The sequence below is a fragment of the Benincasa hispida genome, chromosome 1 (genome assembly GCF_009727055.1).
Source record: "Benincasa hispida cultivar B227 chromosome 1, ASM972705v1, whole genome shotgun sequence".
Lineage (NCBI taxonomy): Eukaryota > Viridiplantae > Streptophyta > Magnoliopsida > Cucurbitales > Cucurbitaceae > Benincasa > Benincasa hispida.
In genome coordinates, this window is record NC_052349.1 from 32,083,202 (window position 1) to 32,099,943 (window position 16,742).

Below are 16,742 nucleotides of genomic sequence, written 5' to 3' on the forward strand. Positions count from 1 at the left end.
ATGTGATAATATCTATAGAGCTTATTCCTAAGTCTCTACTTCTTGTCTATGCAATGACGAAAGATGCACACAAGGACAAGGCGACCGCATACAATCATATCCTATCTTTAGGGTGCATGCGATGCATTAATAGCAAATAAACTTATTCCTAAGCTTCTATCTCTTGATTATGTGGTTCTAATTTGACTCTCCTGAGCCTAGATTCTAATCTGACTTTTTCAACCTAGATTCTATCCTTACACTACCCTCCCGAGTATCTCTAATGGACGAATGATGCATATATAATACAAGATAATCGCATAGAATTAAGATCTCAGGTTATGCTAGCTAAGTGCTTCTCAACCCATTTAACAGATTTAGCTACTCATACGTAATGTACAGAGAGTGGACAGATATAAAGATGCCATTTCTATTTTTACAAATAGGTTCAAAGTACAAAATGACAATGAAAAATAAGGGTAGAGAGCCTGGTAGCAATGTCTTGCTTCCCAAGGTTTTTACACCTGTCTCTTATACACATCTAGATGTGTATAAGAGACAGCAAAAGATGTTCCTGCTTCCGCAAGAGTTGGCTCTCTCTCTCTGATCTCGACGCATCCAACACTCTTTCAAGTTCACTGGTCTAATCCTGTCTCTTATACACATCTAGATGTGTATAAGAGACAGTCTCTATTCTGCCCAAAAGATGTTCTTACTTCCGCAAGAGTTGGCTCTCTCTCTGATTTTGAAGCTTCCGACACTCTTCCGAGTTCACCGGGACGATCTCTCAGTGTAATCTCCCTTCACTCGTTTCTGCCTTCTAAGTAAAAGAAAAACTATGAATAAGGATAACTTCTATTTATATGGTGAATTCTGTAACTAAGCGAACTGAACGAACTTCTTCAATGAAGATGGCCTTCGGTATTTATAGAGTTTTAGGTAAAGAGCCTTTTCTCTCATATGATTGCACTGATAGGATGACATTAATTCTCTGTCTGATATGTCGAATATTTGTCACCGAAAAGTTGAGTGTACTTGCTACAGTAGGTCGTTAACGGCTTGTCAACTTAATTCGAAATCGATCGTCATCAGCTTTCTGTCCCATCGTGATTTATGAAGCTTTCACCCAGGTGCGTTTACCTTGATGCGTCGGCTCTATGCGGTCACCTTCTTGAGCAAATTTTTGCGAGTACAGACGATCACATATCCTTGCGGTCGCAATCTCTTAATGCACTCGGACGTTAATTTCTTTGGATCGCATTTCCGTCTTGCGTCAACACATTTTCCTGCATAAAATACATGAGTTAGTTGTTTTAATGTGATGGACGGATGCAATCTCAATGTTGTGAACTTAATGTTGTTGGACACAATATTGTATATTTTTACCATCGCAATCCTACATTGTTTTATAACTTTGCGCTATTATAACGTGCATTTCTGTCCATTATCAATGTCCTAAAAACTTACAGTTTGTAAAGTTAAATATGTTCTATTATCAATAAAAGATGTTATTCAACATTACTTCAATAAAGTTATTATTGAATCTATAAATTGCACTTATAAAGTTTAAATCCAATAAACTAAGATCCATGGCTATTATATGAATACTTGAACTTTATGTGGAAACAAAAGTGGATCAGGTTCATGTAAATAGTCAAAATGGTCTATAGTATACGAATAAGGTTGGGTACCTTATTCTGGTAACACTATCGGATGTAGCCCACTTTGTAGTTGTTACAAGTTCTTGCAAAAATACTACAAACGAAGTGATTCTGATTCGTTCATGTACTGACATGTGGGGGCGTTCTATGCAATGAGTTTGCATAAGATCGAACCAAGAAATAAGTCAATCTTACTTTAGAACGCTGTTTACTTTTAAAGACTGACTATTTCGTCTAGATGAGTTAGGTAACTCGATCTTAATCCTGAGCTAACTATGAACTCCTGTTTATTCAGAATTATCCTTAGATTTACATAGGTGAGGGTTGACTCAACAGCACCGGGTCAATATGTCTCCCATTTCAGGGGTAAGACTGGTTAGATAGCTGGGGACATAGGGTGCAACAAGGTATTCACGCATACCCGTTAAAAGAAAGGTTGTTCTCTTAAGTACTGAATCCAGGTGTTGAACAAGGGGCTCCACCCTTTCATTGGCTCGAAAGGGTTCTGGTTTATTGATTGGATTGCAAACCAATTGTTCGTTAGAGGATCAGTGGAACTTAAGGAGCAAGATGTAATATCGAGGGTAAAACAGTGTATTAACCAAGCCGTTATTACGAACAATCTATGAAGGGTTGACTTACTAATTATGGTTAAATCAAATGGACACAAATATATCTACAGTAAGGTGAGTGCAACTATCGAGCTATAGTGGTATGACTTGATAGTTAACGAATATTGATTAATTTGGTCTAAAAAGTTTTAGCCAATTAATATTAAATCGTTGGAGCTCATGATCTGTATGTCTATAAGATCCCTCTACTAGCTCGTAAAACATGAACACCTTGAATTAATAATTGAGTGAATTTGGGGTGATATCAATTTGAAATGTTTAAATTGAATTTCAATGTGAAAATGTTCAAATTGAAATTAGGGTTTGATTTTGAATAAGTTCAAATTCAAATTAGGGTTTTTATAATTATATTTGATATAATTAATGTTTAATATATTGAAATTAAACGAAATTGGAATATTTATAATATTTAAATATTGATTTACATATTAATTACATGAATAGAATTCATGTTTTAAATTGGGTGTATGATTAATTTAATATTTGATATTAAATTATTTAATTAATTAAAAATCAAATTAATTTTAAATTTCAATTCAATTTAAAAAAATGAATTTTGATCTTTTAGATTTAATTAATTATGAATTAATTAAATCAAATTTTAGTTAATTTTAGAAGTGATTAAAATTTGAAATTGGAAAAATAAAAACTTGGGTTGAGTGGGTTTTTCCCACGTTTATACCAAGTAAGAGGTGTTCCTCCCAAATTTACACACAAATCTCACTTCATCATCAGGTTATTGCTGGCATTTAGTTGAGTTTGAATACTGGCATGTAGTTTTTGTATAAAAGCTCTAAAATTGAAGATTGAGAGGGTGAATTTCTGAGTTCTTTAGAAAACTACTGCAGAAATTCGTCTTGACCAAACACCCTTCACAAATTCACTCTAATTGGAGTTCCACCACTCAAATTCAAGACTGAGAATAGTAGAGAAGATCTCTTAGTTGTTCACTGTTGAATTGGAGCTGGAATCGTGTGAAGAGCAGCTTGAAGTTAGGAGAATTCATCAAAGGTATGTTGTTAATAAACCCTCTTCTTAAATTTCTATTTAAGTATGCTTTTAGAACTCAAATTAAATGTAATTAGAGTGCTTATTGATTCTGTTTGCTTTCGTTGCATGCTAGTATATCCAATTAATTGGTATCAGAGTGTGATTTAAGCATTCAATTAGCGTTAATTTGAGTTTGGTGGGTATTTTTCATAAATTGTATGAAAATGATAAACTGATATGGTTTTTCTGAGTTTTGGCATTGTTTTCTCTTCAATTATATTGTAACTCTTGTAATTGGCTCTTGTTTGTTGGGCCTTAATGTGTGTTTAAGTGTCTGTAATTCTAATGGAATCATTAGAGTTGCAATTAAGATATAATTGAAGAAAGAAATGAAGAAGGTCGAGCAGCAGGAACTAGAAATTCAAATCACTGCCACAAACTGGATGCTCGATGGATTACTCGATGACATTCTCAATGGAATTTCATGAAATACTCGATTGACGATGCCATACACGATGGTACTCGATGCGTTTACTCGATGATATTTCATGAAATACTCGATGCACGATGNCGATGCCATACACGATGGTACTCGATGCGTTTACTCGATGATATTTCATGAAATACTCGATGCACGATGCCATACTCGATGGTATTCGATGCAACTCGATGGTATTTTGTGAAATACTCGATGCATGATGTCATACTCGATGGTACTCGATGCAACTCGATGACATTTTGTGAAATACTCGATGCATGTTGCCATACTCGATGGTAATCAATGCTACTCGATGGTATTTAGTGAAATACTTGATGCTTGAAGGCATACTCCATGCTTGATGGTACTGATGGTTTTGCCCATTTTTTTAGCATTGGAGGTTCGGTTCGAGAGGTTCGGGTCCAGTTCTAGGTAGTTTGAGCGATCCAGAGGCCTTTTGAAGTCGGTTTTTTGTGGTAAGTAGGCTTTTGTTTGCCTGTTAATGCCAAAACTAAAAACCACATTAGTCTTTGTTTAATATTTATGCATGTGATGTATATTATAATTAATAAAATCTTGTATATGAATAAAGTATGCCATGTAGATTTCAAATCCCACCGTAGGAAGCATGTTACATGCATTGAAAATATATTATCAAATGTTATAATATATAGTATGCATGTATAGGTTTCAAATATTTTCAGATAAATATTATATTAAATATTGAATGCCTTTGATGTATGTTGTGGATGGTTAGGATGTCTAAAATTTTGTAAGTTGTTATAAAATTGGGTTAGACGTTTAAAATCCATAACAAAGATAAGTTGCATGCTCACATAGGTTAACTACTTGCTTTAATAGTTAAAATAGGTCGACATCTTGTAAAATGTGGTTAAAAACTCAACCAGTATATAATCCTGTCTAAGGCTAAAGGTACTTAAGTTGATGGTCTACGGAACACCTCCTATTTGGGGATTATGGCTGAGTAATTGAGCATTGTTAACCAGTTTTATGAACAATATGTGAGCAATGTGAGGTTTTAAAACTGGTTTATCACTTGGACATCGTAGGTTAAATCTAAATATAAACATTATATTTGGATAAACATCTAGACTTAGGTTGTTTAAATTAGCCAAAATAAACCTGAGTAAAAATATACCCAAACAGATAATAGGACACTTCAGTGGGAGTTTAATAGCATATATGATATGTTATTAGAATATTTCAGTAGGAGTATATTAGAATGCTTCAGTGAGAGATTAATAACGTATACGATATGTTATTTTTAGCTCTTGCATCCCTAAGAGTTCACATCGAGACTCATGCTTCACTTCATGTCGATTATGAACCTCGACTGCTCAATACAGAAAGTGTTGGCAAAAATCAAGACCAGATGAATGTGGAAAGTTATTCCCACTAAAATCCACGTCTTAAGAGTTCACATTGAGATTCATGCCTCGCTTCGTGTCGATTATGAATCTCGACTGCTCCATTCAGAAAGTGTTGGCATAAATCAAGATCAGATGAATGGGGAAAATTATTTACACTAAAATCAAAAGTGATGGTTTTGATTTTAAATTTCACGTCCTAAGAATTCACATCGAGATTAATGCCTCGCTTTGTGTCGATTATGAACCTCAACTGCTCTATTCGGAAGGTGTTGACATGAATCAATATAAGGTGAATGAAGGGAAGTTGTTCAATGTAAAATTAAATATATGATATATATAAAATTCAACTCTCACGTCCCTAGAAAAATTCACATCATTAGATCCGTGCAATGCTTCGTGTCGATTATGAACCTCGACTACTCCATTCGGAAAGTGTTTGCATGGGATAGAGATTAAGGTGAATGGGGGAAGTAGTTCATAGTAAGTGGGTGAAGGATATGTGTCAACACATCCCGCGGTCTCTTCTGCTTGTTTGGACCGTGAGATTCCTATGTTGCGCCTGCTTGTCGTCTTTAAGTCGGCCTTGCTAGTCGTTTAACGACGACTATCCCCTCGGATGGTTGTAACATGGAATTCGAAACAACTTAAACTCCAGAAATGGATAGGATTTCTTAGGTCGTTTTCAACCTTGACTTTCCAATTCGGTAGCATCGTTAGGACCAACTTCTGAGGTCTAAAAATAGAGGATTACACTTACAGAATTACTAAAGTGTTAGTAATAAAAAGTGGTAGCTAAATGACTGTCGAAATATGAGTTATTTTGAAGATAGTATTTAGTCAAGATTGTCTTGCTTCAGTAAAGGAGTATTTGACTGCCCCTCGGTAGCAGTTATTCTGACTCACTATAGTATCGTTGCAAATAAATAATGATTATGGGTATATTATTACTTTTTATTGAAACTCGACTTGGATTTAGTTGCAATTTACTAATAAGAATATATTTAAATTTTCAGCATGTCGAGTTCTTCTAAAATACTCGCTTCCACTTTAATTAACGGTAATAACAATTCAATATACAAATTACTAGCAAATGATGATTCAAAACAAGTTTTAACAAAGGACATCTTTCTCCCAACTCATCTAAAGTTTTGAACAATATAGATGAAAATGAATAATTCGAACAACAAGATAGATATGATTTACTTGTTGTCGGAACATGCTTAGTGGAAAACGATAAAAAGACTTGAATAATAGATTTAGATGCCACTAATCATATCTGTATGTTCTCTCAAGAAACTAGTTACTGAAGACATTTATAGAAGGCGAAACAACCTTTAGGGTAGGGATTGGGGAGGTTGTCTTATCTAAAGTAGTGGAAGATATGAAGTTATTTATAAGAGATAAGCACATTTTACTTGAAAATGTTTATTATATTCCTTATATGAAAAGGAATTTAATATATGCCTCTTGTTTGCTGGTAAAAAATTACAAGGTTTCTTTTGAGAATAATGATGTGTTCATTACTTCAAAAGACACTAATATTTGTTCCGCAAAATTAGAAAATAACTTGTATATGTTGAAACCGACGGAGGTAAAAGCCGTTATGAACATAGAGATGTTTAAAACAGCTAAGACTCAAAATAAGAAAAAGAAAGTTTTTCCAAATGCCTATCTTTGGTACTTGAGACTTGATCACATAAATCTCAACAGGGTTGTGAGATTAGTGAAGAACGGTTATCTAAATCAGTTAGAAGACAGTTCATACCATCGTGTGAATCTTGTCTTGAGGGTAAAATGACTAAAAGATCTTTTTCTAGAAAAGATCTTATAGCCAAAGAGCCCTTAGAGCTGGTACATTCGGACCTTTGTGTTCCTATGAATGTTAGATCTAGAGGAGGGTATGAATATTTCATCAGCTTTGTTGATGACTATTCGAGATATGGGCATATTTACCTAATGCATCATAAATCCAAAACAATTGAAAAGTTCAAAGAATATAAAGCTAAGGTTAGGAACCAATTAGGTAAAGAGCTTAAAATACTTCGATCAGATCGAGGTGGTGTATATGGATTTAGAATTCTAGAACTATTTAATAGAGTATGGAATCTAGTCCCAACTCACAGCCCCTGGCACACCTAAAAAAAATGGTGTAGCAGAAAGGAGAAACAGAACCTTGTTGGACATGGTTCATTCTATGATGAGGTATGCCCAGTTATCAAGTTTCTTTTGGGGTTTTGTAGTTCAGATTGCAGTATATATTTTGAACATAGTTCCCTCAAAAAGTGTTTTTGAAACATCTTACGAGCTCTAGAGAGAACGTAATGAGAGTTTACATCACTTTAGGATATAGAGATGCCCAGCACACGTGTTGGTGCAAAATCCTAAGAAACTAGAACATCGTTCAAAAGTATGCCTATTTATAGGTTACCCCAAAGAAACAAAAGGTGGTTTTTTCTATGATCTTCAGGAAGATAAAGTATTTCTATCGACAAATGCAACTTTCCTAGAGGAAGACCACATCAAGAATCACCAACCTCGCAGTAGGCTAGTAATAGAAGAAATGACCAGAGAAACGACAAATGCATCAACAAGTGTTGAAGATTGCACGGGTCCATTAACAAGCGTTATTGATGAAACTGATATTACACGTCCTTCTCAAAAGTTGAGTGTGCCTCAACGTAGTGGGAGGGTTGTGCAACAGCCTGACCAGTACATGGGTTTAACTTAAACTTAATTCATCATACCTGATAATGGCTTAGAGGATCGATTAACTTTCAAACAAGCAATGGATGACGTGGAAAAAGAATAGTGGGTTAAAGTCATGGATCTTGAAATGAAGTCAATGTACTTCAATTCAGTCTGGGAACTTGTAAATCAACCAGAAGGGGTGAATATACTTCAATTCAGTCTGTGAACTTGTAAATCAACCAGAAGGGGTAAAACCCATCGGTTGTAAGTGGATTTACAAGAGGAAACGAGACCAAGCTGGAAAGGCACAAACCTACAAAGCTAGGCTTGTGGCAAAAAGGTTTACCCAAAGAAAGGAAGTGGACTATGAAAAAACCTTCTCTCCGGTCGCCATGATCAAGTCTATTAGAATACTCTTGTCCATAGCTGTATTTTGTGATTATGAAATCTTGCAAATGGATGTCAAGACAACCTTCCTAAATGGCTATCTTGAAGAGAGTATCTACATGTCTCAACCAGAAGGGTTCATAGAATAGGGTCACAAGCAAAAAGTTTGCAAGCTTAATCGATCCATTTATGGGTTGAAACAAATATCTAAATCCTGGAATATGAGATTTGATGCTGCGATCAAATCTTATGACTTTGAACAAAATGTTAACGAACCTTGTGTTTACAAGAAAATCCTGAAAGGCAATAAGCCCCTCTTGGAGTTTTGCATTGAATACTTGACAAGTGTCTTGTCAATATACGATGCCTGAGTCGTTAACAAAACTGTCACTTTTCTGGTATTGTATGTTGATGATATTTTACTCATAGGAAATGAAGTAGAATTTTTGGCTGACGTCAAGAGATGGCTTGCTATGCAATTTCAAATGAAAGATTTGGGTGAAACACAGTATGTTCTTAGGATCTAAATAGTTCGGAACCAAAAGAACAAAACTTTAGCATGATCTCAGACATCTTATATAGATAAGATATTGTCTAGATATCAAATGCAAAATTCCAAGAAAGGAATATTATCTTTCAGACATGGAATTCATCTGTCTAAGAAACAAAGTCCTAAGATACCTTAAGATGTTGAGGTTATGAAATGAATTCCAAATGCATCAACAGTAGGGAGTTTAATGTATGTCATATTGTGTACTCGTCCCGACATATGTATGCAGTTGGAATAGTCAGCAAATTTCAGTCCAATTCAGCAAGCTATATCGATTTGAACCCTCTTCATGGATATGTCAGGACGAGTACACAACTGCATAGCATATGTCGACATAGACATCATTTGAGGGGCATGGCCCTCTTCATGGATTGATGTTGTCTATGTTGATTTTAACCCAGTTAAGCTATATATGCTTAGATTGAATCAAATTGTTCTTAATAACTTCAATTAACCAGAATGGGAAAGTCCTTTGCCAAATAATGTACTCCTACCTTTAGTTCTTTCTTTCTTTTCGTTTTTCTTCTTGAAAAAGAAATAAAATTTTTTATTGATAAAATATAAAGGTGCAAGACAGTAAGAAAAAGAAGAGACTATTATAGCTGCGGATGAATAACAAAGTAAATAATACGAAAACCTACAAACTAAGAAGCACCAAAAGCTTGGATAGAGAAAACCTTAAATAATCTATGACACAACCCGAACCAAGATGAATAGACTAGGTGAGTGAAACAGCAAGCCAAATAACTAACTTCCATGCTTGAAACATGTACACATCTTCATAGTGTGCCTAACAAAAATGAATATTTCGAATATTAATTTATTGAAATATAAACTTGATTTTGGTTTAGAATTATTTAGGCCTAGTCCAAAACAAAAGCTCAATTTTTAGAAAAATTAATTGTTAAAACATTCTAAAAAAAGGGTCACTTGCAGATTTGACACAAAAGAAAGGATATATTGCAAGAATGTCCACATTTTTTTTTCTCTTTTGCAAATATAGCTAACAACTTCAGTCCAATTAAGTTAGAATTGGTAAAAGTTTAAAATGTCCTTATATACCTCCAAATCATGAAGCATCCAGCAAGAAGATAAAATATGTGAGTTGTTCAAAGTATATTTGATATACTTCATTAATAAAGAACCAAGTATATTAGCTTACTTTTATATATATACATATATATTTTAGAGAAGAGAGGCTAGCTAAGCAATCATGAAAATGATATACTACTATTACATAAATAGCATACTTAAAATTGTATTTTTATTGAGTATTTTGATCAGCCAATATTATACTTAAATAATTTCGAATCGGTGCCTATATACCAATAATAATCTAATGTTACATTATACTTGCACTTCAAATAGATGTTACACTATTGATACACTTCAATAGGTATATCATTGATGCTTAATACCATAATCAAGTACTTGAAATTTTAACGTCTGTTGATCGAAATAGTTACTCAATTCATGTTTGATATATAATATAGATATATAATATATATTACTGATAGATTTAGAATATCATGCTTATAAAATGGAATACACATGTTTTTTTTTTTTCAAAATAATTAAGTTACTAATTGAATGATACTTTACATTAGATATATAAACTATTGATGTACATCAAATGCTGATTGATGTTAGATATATGGTTGATACACTCATGTCTTACTTTAGTTCTTTACTGATTTTTGTCTGATACACTCATGTCTTATATATGATATTCTATTAATACACTTAAAATATCATATTAATAAAATGAAACACATACGCATTACTTAAAAAATAAGAGATACTTAAAGTATACAGTAGGATTTTGTAGAAAATATGAGATAGGGGTGTAATTGTAGAGAATATTCTAGAGATACATTTGTAACTATTAAACCATGAATGTGTTAGCAAAATGCTAGCCATTAATTTAGGGGTGTCAACTAATATAAATAGGTGAAATGTCTTACTATTTGTATCAAGTCAAAAAATTAGAAGTGTTCATTTAAACTAGTAGCATCTTTCTCAATTTTCACTTCTAGATTTCTTTCTAACATAATTAGACTTTTTTTTTTTAAAAAAAAAAAGACTCTTGATCAATTGAAAATGGAGAAATAAAATACCTGGTTTTCTTTGCTTCAAATAACTTTCTCAGTTATACTTATTAAAAACTTGAAGCAGGTATGTCTCCATCTCTTAAAGAGTAGAAGACTGCCACAGATTCCCCAAAAGCCAATTATAAATCCAGATGAAATGGCAATAAGCAGATCTTGTATTATGAGTTTGTCTTGATCAGCCTCTTCATTTTCATTGATATTATTCTCAAAATAAAAACCATTGTTGATGCTCAGCTCGCACTTCTTAAGTGGATCGCCACAAAGACAAGGGTTGCCTTCATAGGAAGAAGTTGGAAAGCTTTGAAGTTGAGTTCCAATAGGAATATTTCCTGAAAGGTTGTTGTAGGACAGATCCAACACACTCAATCTGGGCATTTCAGACAAACTAAATGGAACTGAACCACACAAATTATTTCTTGATAGATCCAGAAAATCCAACGATTGAAGTTGACCCATGTTGTAAGGAATTTGACCTGTTAACTCATTCCTCGAGAGATTCAAAGAAATTAAACCAACAAGCTGTGTGATTTCGCTTGGAATATCTCCTGTCAGACGATTGCTAGACAGGTCAATACTCCTTTGAAGCTGTAAATTTCTACCATGAATTAGCATCTCTTTGCCTTTCCACATCATGACCAAATCTCTTATGTAATCAGGAACAGTTGATGGATTAAACATTTTTGTCAAGACATCAAAATTATAGATGCAAGTTGGTATGCTTCCTGAAATATTATAATTGAATGAAATGTCCAGCACTTCAATCCTTCTGAGGTTGCAAAGACTTGAAGGTAAGTTTCCATGAAAGTGATTTGACTTGAGAAGCAAACGAACCAAATTTGGCAACCTTGATCCGATCCATGACGGTAAATTTCCAGATAAATTGTTGTCAACTGCATCGAAGATTATCAAATCTGTGAAGTTAAACCAAGAAGGAAACTTCCCAGAGAAATAATTTTCTCGCAAATTTAGAGATTTGAGTCTTGTGAGATTACTCAAAGAATGTGGAATGTCTCCAGAAAAATAATTATAGGCCAAACTTAAGGATGCTAAATTCAGCATATGGTTCCAACAATTAGGGAGTTGGCCAGACATTTCGTTGCTGCAAGTATCCAAGAGATATAAAGGGGATGAATCGTTGACTTCACACAAACTTGATATATCAGAAAATTTATTTCTTGAAAGGTCAAGGTTTTGTGCTCCAAAAAGAAAGGCTGGAATTTTACCTTCAAATTCATTCACTCCCAAAATGATTACAGGCATCCTTTTGAATTTCAAGGACAAATTTGGGATTTCCCCCTTGATATAATTGAAGGAAATATCAAGAAACAATAAGTTTGGGGACAAGTTATTCCAAAACCATCTGGGAATCTCGTCTGAAATTATGTTCTCTGAAATATCAAGAACAGAGAAATTTTGTGTTTGAAGCCATTTGGGAAAATCTGGGCCCAATGTACAATTTCTCAAACTTATTGACTGCATTTGAAAAGGAGGAATCCAAGCTGAGTTGAAGTTTAATCTCAACAAGTTGTCAGATAGATCCAAAGCTTTTAAATTTTTAAGCTTTGAGAAATGAACTTCAGAAACTTCACCCTCCAATAAATTAGACTGAAGATTCAAATACTCTAAGTTGGATAATTGTCCCAAACTTTGAGGAATACTTCCACTCAACTTGTTATAGGACAAGTTGAGGTAATTCAAATTGATAAGAGAACCAATATCCTCAATCAAGATTTGATCAAACTGATTATAACTAAGATCTAAGTAGGTGAGATGCAATAATTGAGTTAAGGAAGAACCAACCTCACCCATCAAACCTTTATTATGAAGATCAAGGCTTACGATATGATGATGGTCAGCACCTGTATTGTTGCTACAACCAACACCTCTCCAATTGCAACAATCATCATTGGCTTTGTGATTGGCCTGTGTTCTCCAAGAAGAGAGAAAATCATATCTATCTATGAGGTTTTGCTTCAAGGATAACAGGGCTTGTCTTTCGCTTTCCATGCATTTGATTTCCAGTGCAAGATTATTTGCTGGCATGGAAAGCAGAAGGAAAAAATATTGGATGGAAGTAAAATACCATATTACAGTCAGAGATATCATTTTGGCTGATGGAATGAAAAAATATGCCATCTCTTCCATTTATTTTATAATTGGGATTGGGATCAAACCAACTGGGGTCCTAGTTCGGAGAATTTAAACCATAAACCTTTAGATTGTTAACTTTTAGGCTATTGGTAACATTATTTACTCTTCATTTGGATGGAAAAGATGATGCATATTTATTTATTTATTTATTTTTTATAAAATAATTGTTTGAAACTTATTTTATTTTCTTTAAGAATACAGATTTTATTTTTTTAGTATAACGAGAATGAATATTTTTTTTAGTATACAAATACTCTTCCAAGACTTCTAGAAGTCTTGGAAGAGTATTTGTATCGGAGTGCAGTTTGGAAAGAGTATGTGTCTTCAAAGATCTTCTGAAAGATACAGTGTAGCTTCAGGAGTCTTGGGAGTCCTCTGCTTGTTAGTGAATTCTCTGTGTCTTCTGAGTGTAGAAAATGTTGTCTTTACAAATGAAAAGAACTTCTCTATTTATAGAGTTCTAGGTGGGCTTCGTGGGCTTCGTTGGTCCATGGGCCTGACCCTTGGGCCCAATTAGTTGGTTTTGGGCCTAATCTGGAATTTGGGTTCAATTCAACTTTTTTATAGTGTGGACTTTAAGCCCAAATAGTAATATCAAATTGGACCAATTTAATCTCATCTAATTCATCCGCATGACGTCATCGTAATTTGTCTTCAATTCAATTCGGGACATGTGTCAACTTCTAATTTGACCCAACGTCAATGATTTAGAAATTCATCGTTAATTTAGCAAACGACGTGGTGACTTGTGATTGGTCCAAAATTTCTCATTCAACAATTACTCTTCATAATATATAAAAAGAATAAATTAAAAAAATAATATCTCATAAAAATAAAAAAATGTAAATTAAATATCTTATTTATATAAAAATAATTACAAAAATTAATGTGTCCCACGAGGCGGACATCATCGATTTCGAGCTGGTTGTCGTCGTCGACTTCGAACTTGAGGTTGCCACTCACCAATGTGAAAACATATGAGAGAACTCATCGTCCGCCATATATTTTGACCATTCGTACAAAAATTAGGCAAAGTATGCATAATAATTTTGTCAAAATATTATATTAGAGAATATTAAAGACAAATACAATAAAAATTTGTATAAAATAATCAATTAGGTTCAGTGTAATGTACCTGTTCAGGTTGAAGCAGATCAAACATGTATCTATACTGGTTGACTACATGTGTGGGTGTCCTAGTCACATAAAATTTGTCTCTCCACCTAAATTTTTAGAATTTAAATTAATTAGATCAGTGATATAAAAATTAAATTGAATTAAAACAACATACCGAGAACCGTAGGCTCGTCAAACTAATTGAGCGTCATTAACATGTAGCTATGGAGCCATTGTTGGAAATCGCTCCCAAGCCTATAGTTACAAAAGTATGAGAGGCCCAGCTACCCCCCCCCCCCCCAAATATTGATTTTTCTTTACGGCGGATTTCATATTTATTATTTCATACGTATATAAGTCTTTTTATTATATTTTATATATGATATGAGACAAAAAAGAAGAAATGACAAGATAATTTGTGTATACCAATGGAGGAAATAAATAAAAAATGTAGAAAACAAGACAGGGATTCTCTACAATGACATTGTAGACCAATTGAAAGGGATGTAGCGCAGCTTGGTAGCGCGTTTGTTTTGGGTACAAAATGTCACGGGTTCAAATCCTGTCATCCCTACCTATTACTTATCTTCTGAACAGTAACGAGGAATCAATTGAGATCCATCAAAATTGAACATACATATACCGAATCAATCTTTTTTTTATTTCATTTTATGCTATTCTATATGATAATATATGTATGGAAGATATATTTGGGTTGCATTTAGTTTGATAATAAAACGCTCTTAGTTCAGTTCGGTAGAACGCAAGTCTCCAAAACTTGATGTCGTAGGTTCAAATCCTATAGAGCGTGATTCGATTCTTGTTGTTGTTAGATGAAAAATTATACTAGACCTAATACGATTCCAAATAGAAAAACTTCAATCATTTCAATTTAGTTGAACGAGGAAAAGGAGAGGTAATATCTATCCTTAAAATATTAATCGGTATTGCCCATGAATCTCAATGACCTTGGAAATTGAATTGACAAGGTAAAGAACTTTACAATATATAGAATATATGGAAGGAATACCACCGAAATGTTTCTTTTTTTGAATTGTGCATTCAATTCATTTTAATCAAATAAGTCGTATCCTGTTCAGACCGATAAATAGAGCTGAGGTTATAGTTAAAACTGCTAGTAGAAAACCGAAATAACTAGTGATAGTAGGCATGACGAGGCTAAATGAAATACGTTATTAAACCTCAGATCTTGTTGCTTTGTATAGTTGTCTATATAACCATGCCAAGCATGCTCCACCCCAGGAATACCGCCTCACATCATGGAGGTTAGCTAACAGTGGCAGGAATATCAAGTGAACAAAATGGCTTGATTTATTTGAAAATAGACTTCCACCCATCATTTGTAGTATATATGCTCACGCATATCTTATGACGGTTTCCTCGTCTGCATCATCTGTGAGCTAACGAAATTGTGTTCCTAACCATATTAAACTAACCTCGATCTTTTAATCTTGTCGGCAGGTGGGGTCACATTGAGGTACAATTGACAAACTTCTAACCAATCATCGTACATCACTCCGGTGACCGGTTCACCGTTAACAAGTAACCCCAACAACACTTCTATGTCTTGTAGAGTGATAGTACACTCTCCAACAGACATATGGATTGTATGCGTCTCGGGCCTCCATCTCTCGACCAAGGCTGTGATCAGATGCCAGTCCAACTGAATAAATACCAATCTAGCAACCCCATAGAATCCAGACGTGCGCAGTAGCGGTAGTATTCGAGGGTGGAGCGGGATAGTATGCTGGAGAACTGCCTCTCGACGCCTGCAAGATATTTCTCCAGTAGATGAAAGTCCATTCTCGAGTGTGGTAACTTGCATAACTAAACCTTTGTTTTTAGTTTAGTTATATAAAAGATGGAAGTTTGAACATTTTACCTTATAGATATGTAACATCTGAGTTAATTCAAAGTGTACTAATTAATGATAACATAGCATCCATTAATGATAGTTCTTATGGTTAAATTAATTAAAACCTTTTAACAACGTATGTATGAGAAATGTTGAGGATATGGGATGATTGCATAGGATTAATTAGACTAAGTTTATCCTGATTGTGTACAGAGCATTAATCATGGCCGCTCTCTCCTACAATCTCGCTCTCTCTTACAATCTTCTTCACCCACTTATCTTCCTTGTCGAGGGTTGAAGTTTCGACTTATGAATGTCAAGACTATACAAAATTAGCGAGATTCTCTTCTAGAGCAAGATCCTCATCACAAAATTAGCGAGATTTCCATGTATGTTGAAACTTCAACCCTCGACAACCCTAAAGTGTTTCTCTGTTTGTCGAAACTTCAACCCTCGACAACCCTAATTTACGTATTGTTTCCAAGTTTTTGTTTGTTTGTCGAGTTCTCAACGTTCGACCTCTATATTAGTTGAATCCTCAACCCTCGACTTCTAGCCTCGAACTCTTAAAACAACAATATTTCTCTAATAAGTTTTGAAAACAACAATATTAATATTAAAGGTCCATTAATTTTAGCAACATTACTATCTCATTGCTGAAAATGCAAAAAGTGAAAATCTCAGATCCCCTTCTTTTTCCCAAATCGATCCCAAACTTAGCCTACCATTCGG

At 34.1% G+C, this 16,742-nt stretch overlaps 1 protein-coding gene and 2 non-coding genes across 7 annotated transcripts; 2 read left to right on the forward strand and 1 right to left on the reverse strand.

Annotated features, from left to right (window-relative positions):
* Positions 1-672: 672 nt before the first annotated feature.
* Positions 673-13,005, reverse strand: LOC120071050 (receptor-like protein EIX2). Of its 5 annotated transcripts, none has more exons than XR_005480114.1 (3): positions 10,874-13,005; positions 9,434-9,546; positions 673-1,265 (listed from the first exon to the last, which is right to left on the reverse strand). XR_005480114.1 is itself a non-coding variant. In XM_039023072.1 (2 exons), exon 1 carries the CDS (start codon positions 13,001-13,003, stop codon positions 10,889-10,891), a length of 2,115 nt encoding a protein of 704 aa, XP_038879000.1. In that variant the 5' UTR covers positions 13,004-13,005; the 3' UTR covers positions 673-1,265; positions 10,874-10,888. The 5 variants fall into 5 exon arrangements, 3 of the variants coding, with proteins under 3 accessions (XP_038879000.1, XP_038879011.1, XP_038878985.1); XR_005480115.1 differs by lacking the exon at positions 673-1,265 and adding an exon at positions 3,985-4,236; XM_039023072.1 differs by lacking the exon at positions 9,434-9,546.
* Positions 13,006-14,634: 1,629 nt separating this feature from the next.
* On the forward strand, positions 14,635-14,708 carry TRNAP-UGG. The gene has a single exon. It is a non-coding gene; the product is annotated as a tRNA-Pro (tRNA).
* Positions 14,709-14,871: 163 nt separating this feature from the next.
* TRNAW-CCA lies at positions 14,872-14,945 on the forward strand. The gene has a single exon. It is a non-coding gene; the product is annotated as a tRNA-Trp (tRNA).
* Positions 14,946-16,742: the final 1,797 nt, after the last annotated feature.

Excerpts from the sequence above, each read along its gene's own strand:
- LOC120071050 (XM_039023072.1), bottom strand. The coding sequence starts at position 13,003 with ATGGCATATTTTTTCATTCCATCAGCCAAAATGATATCTCTGACTGTA.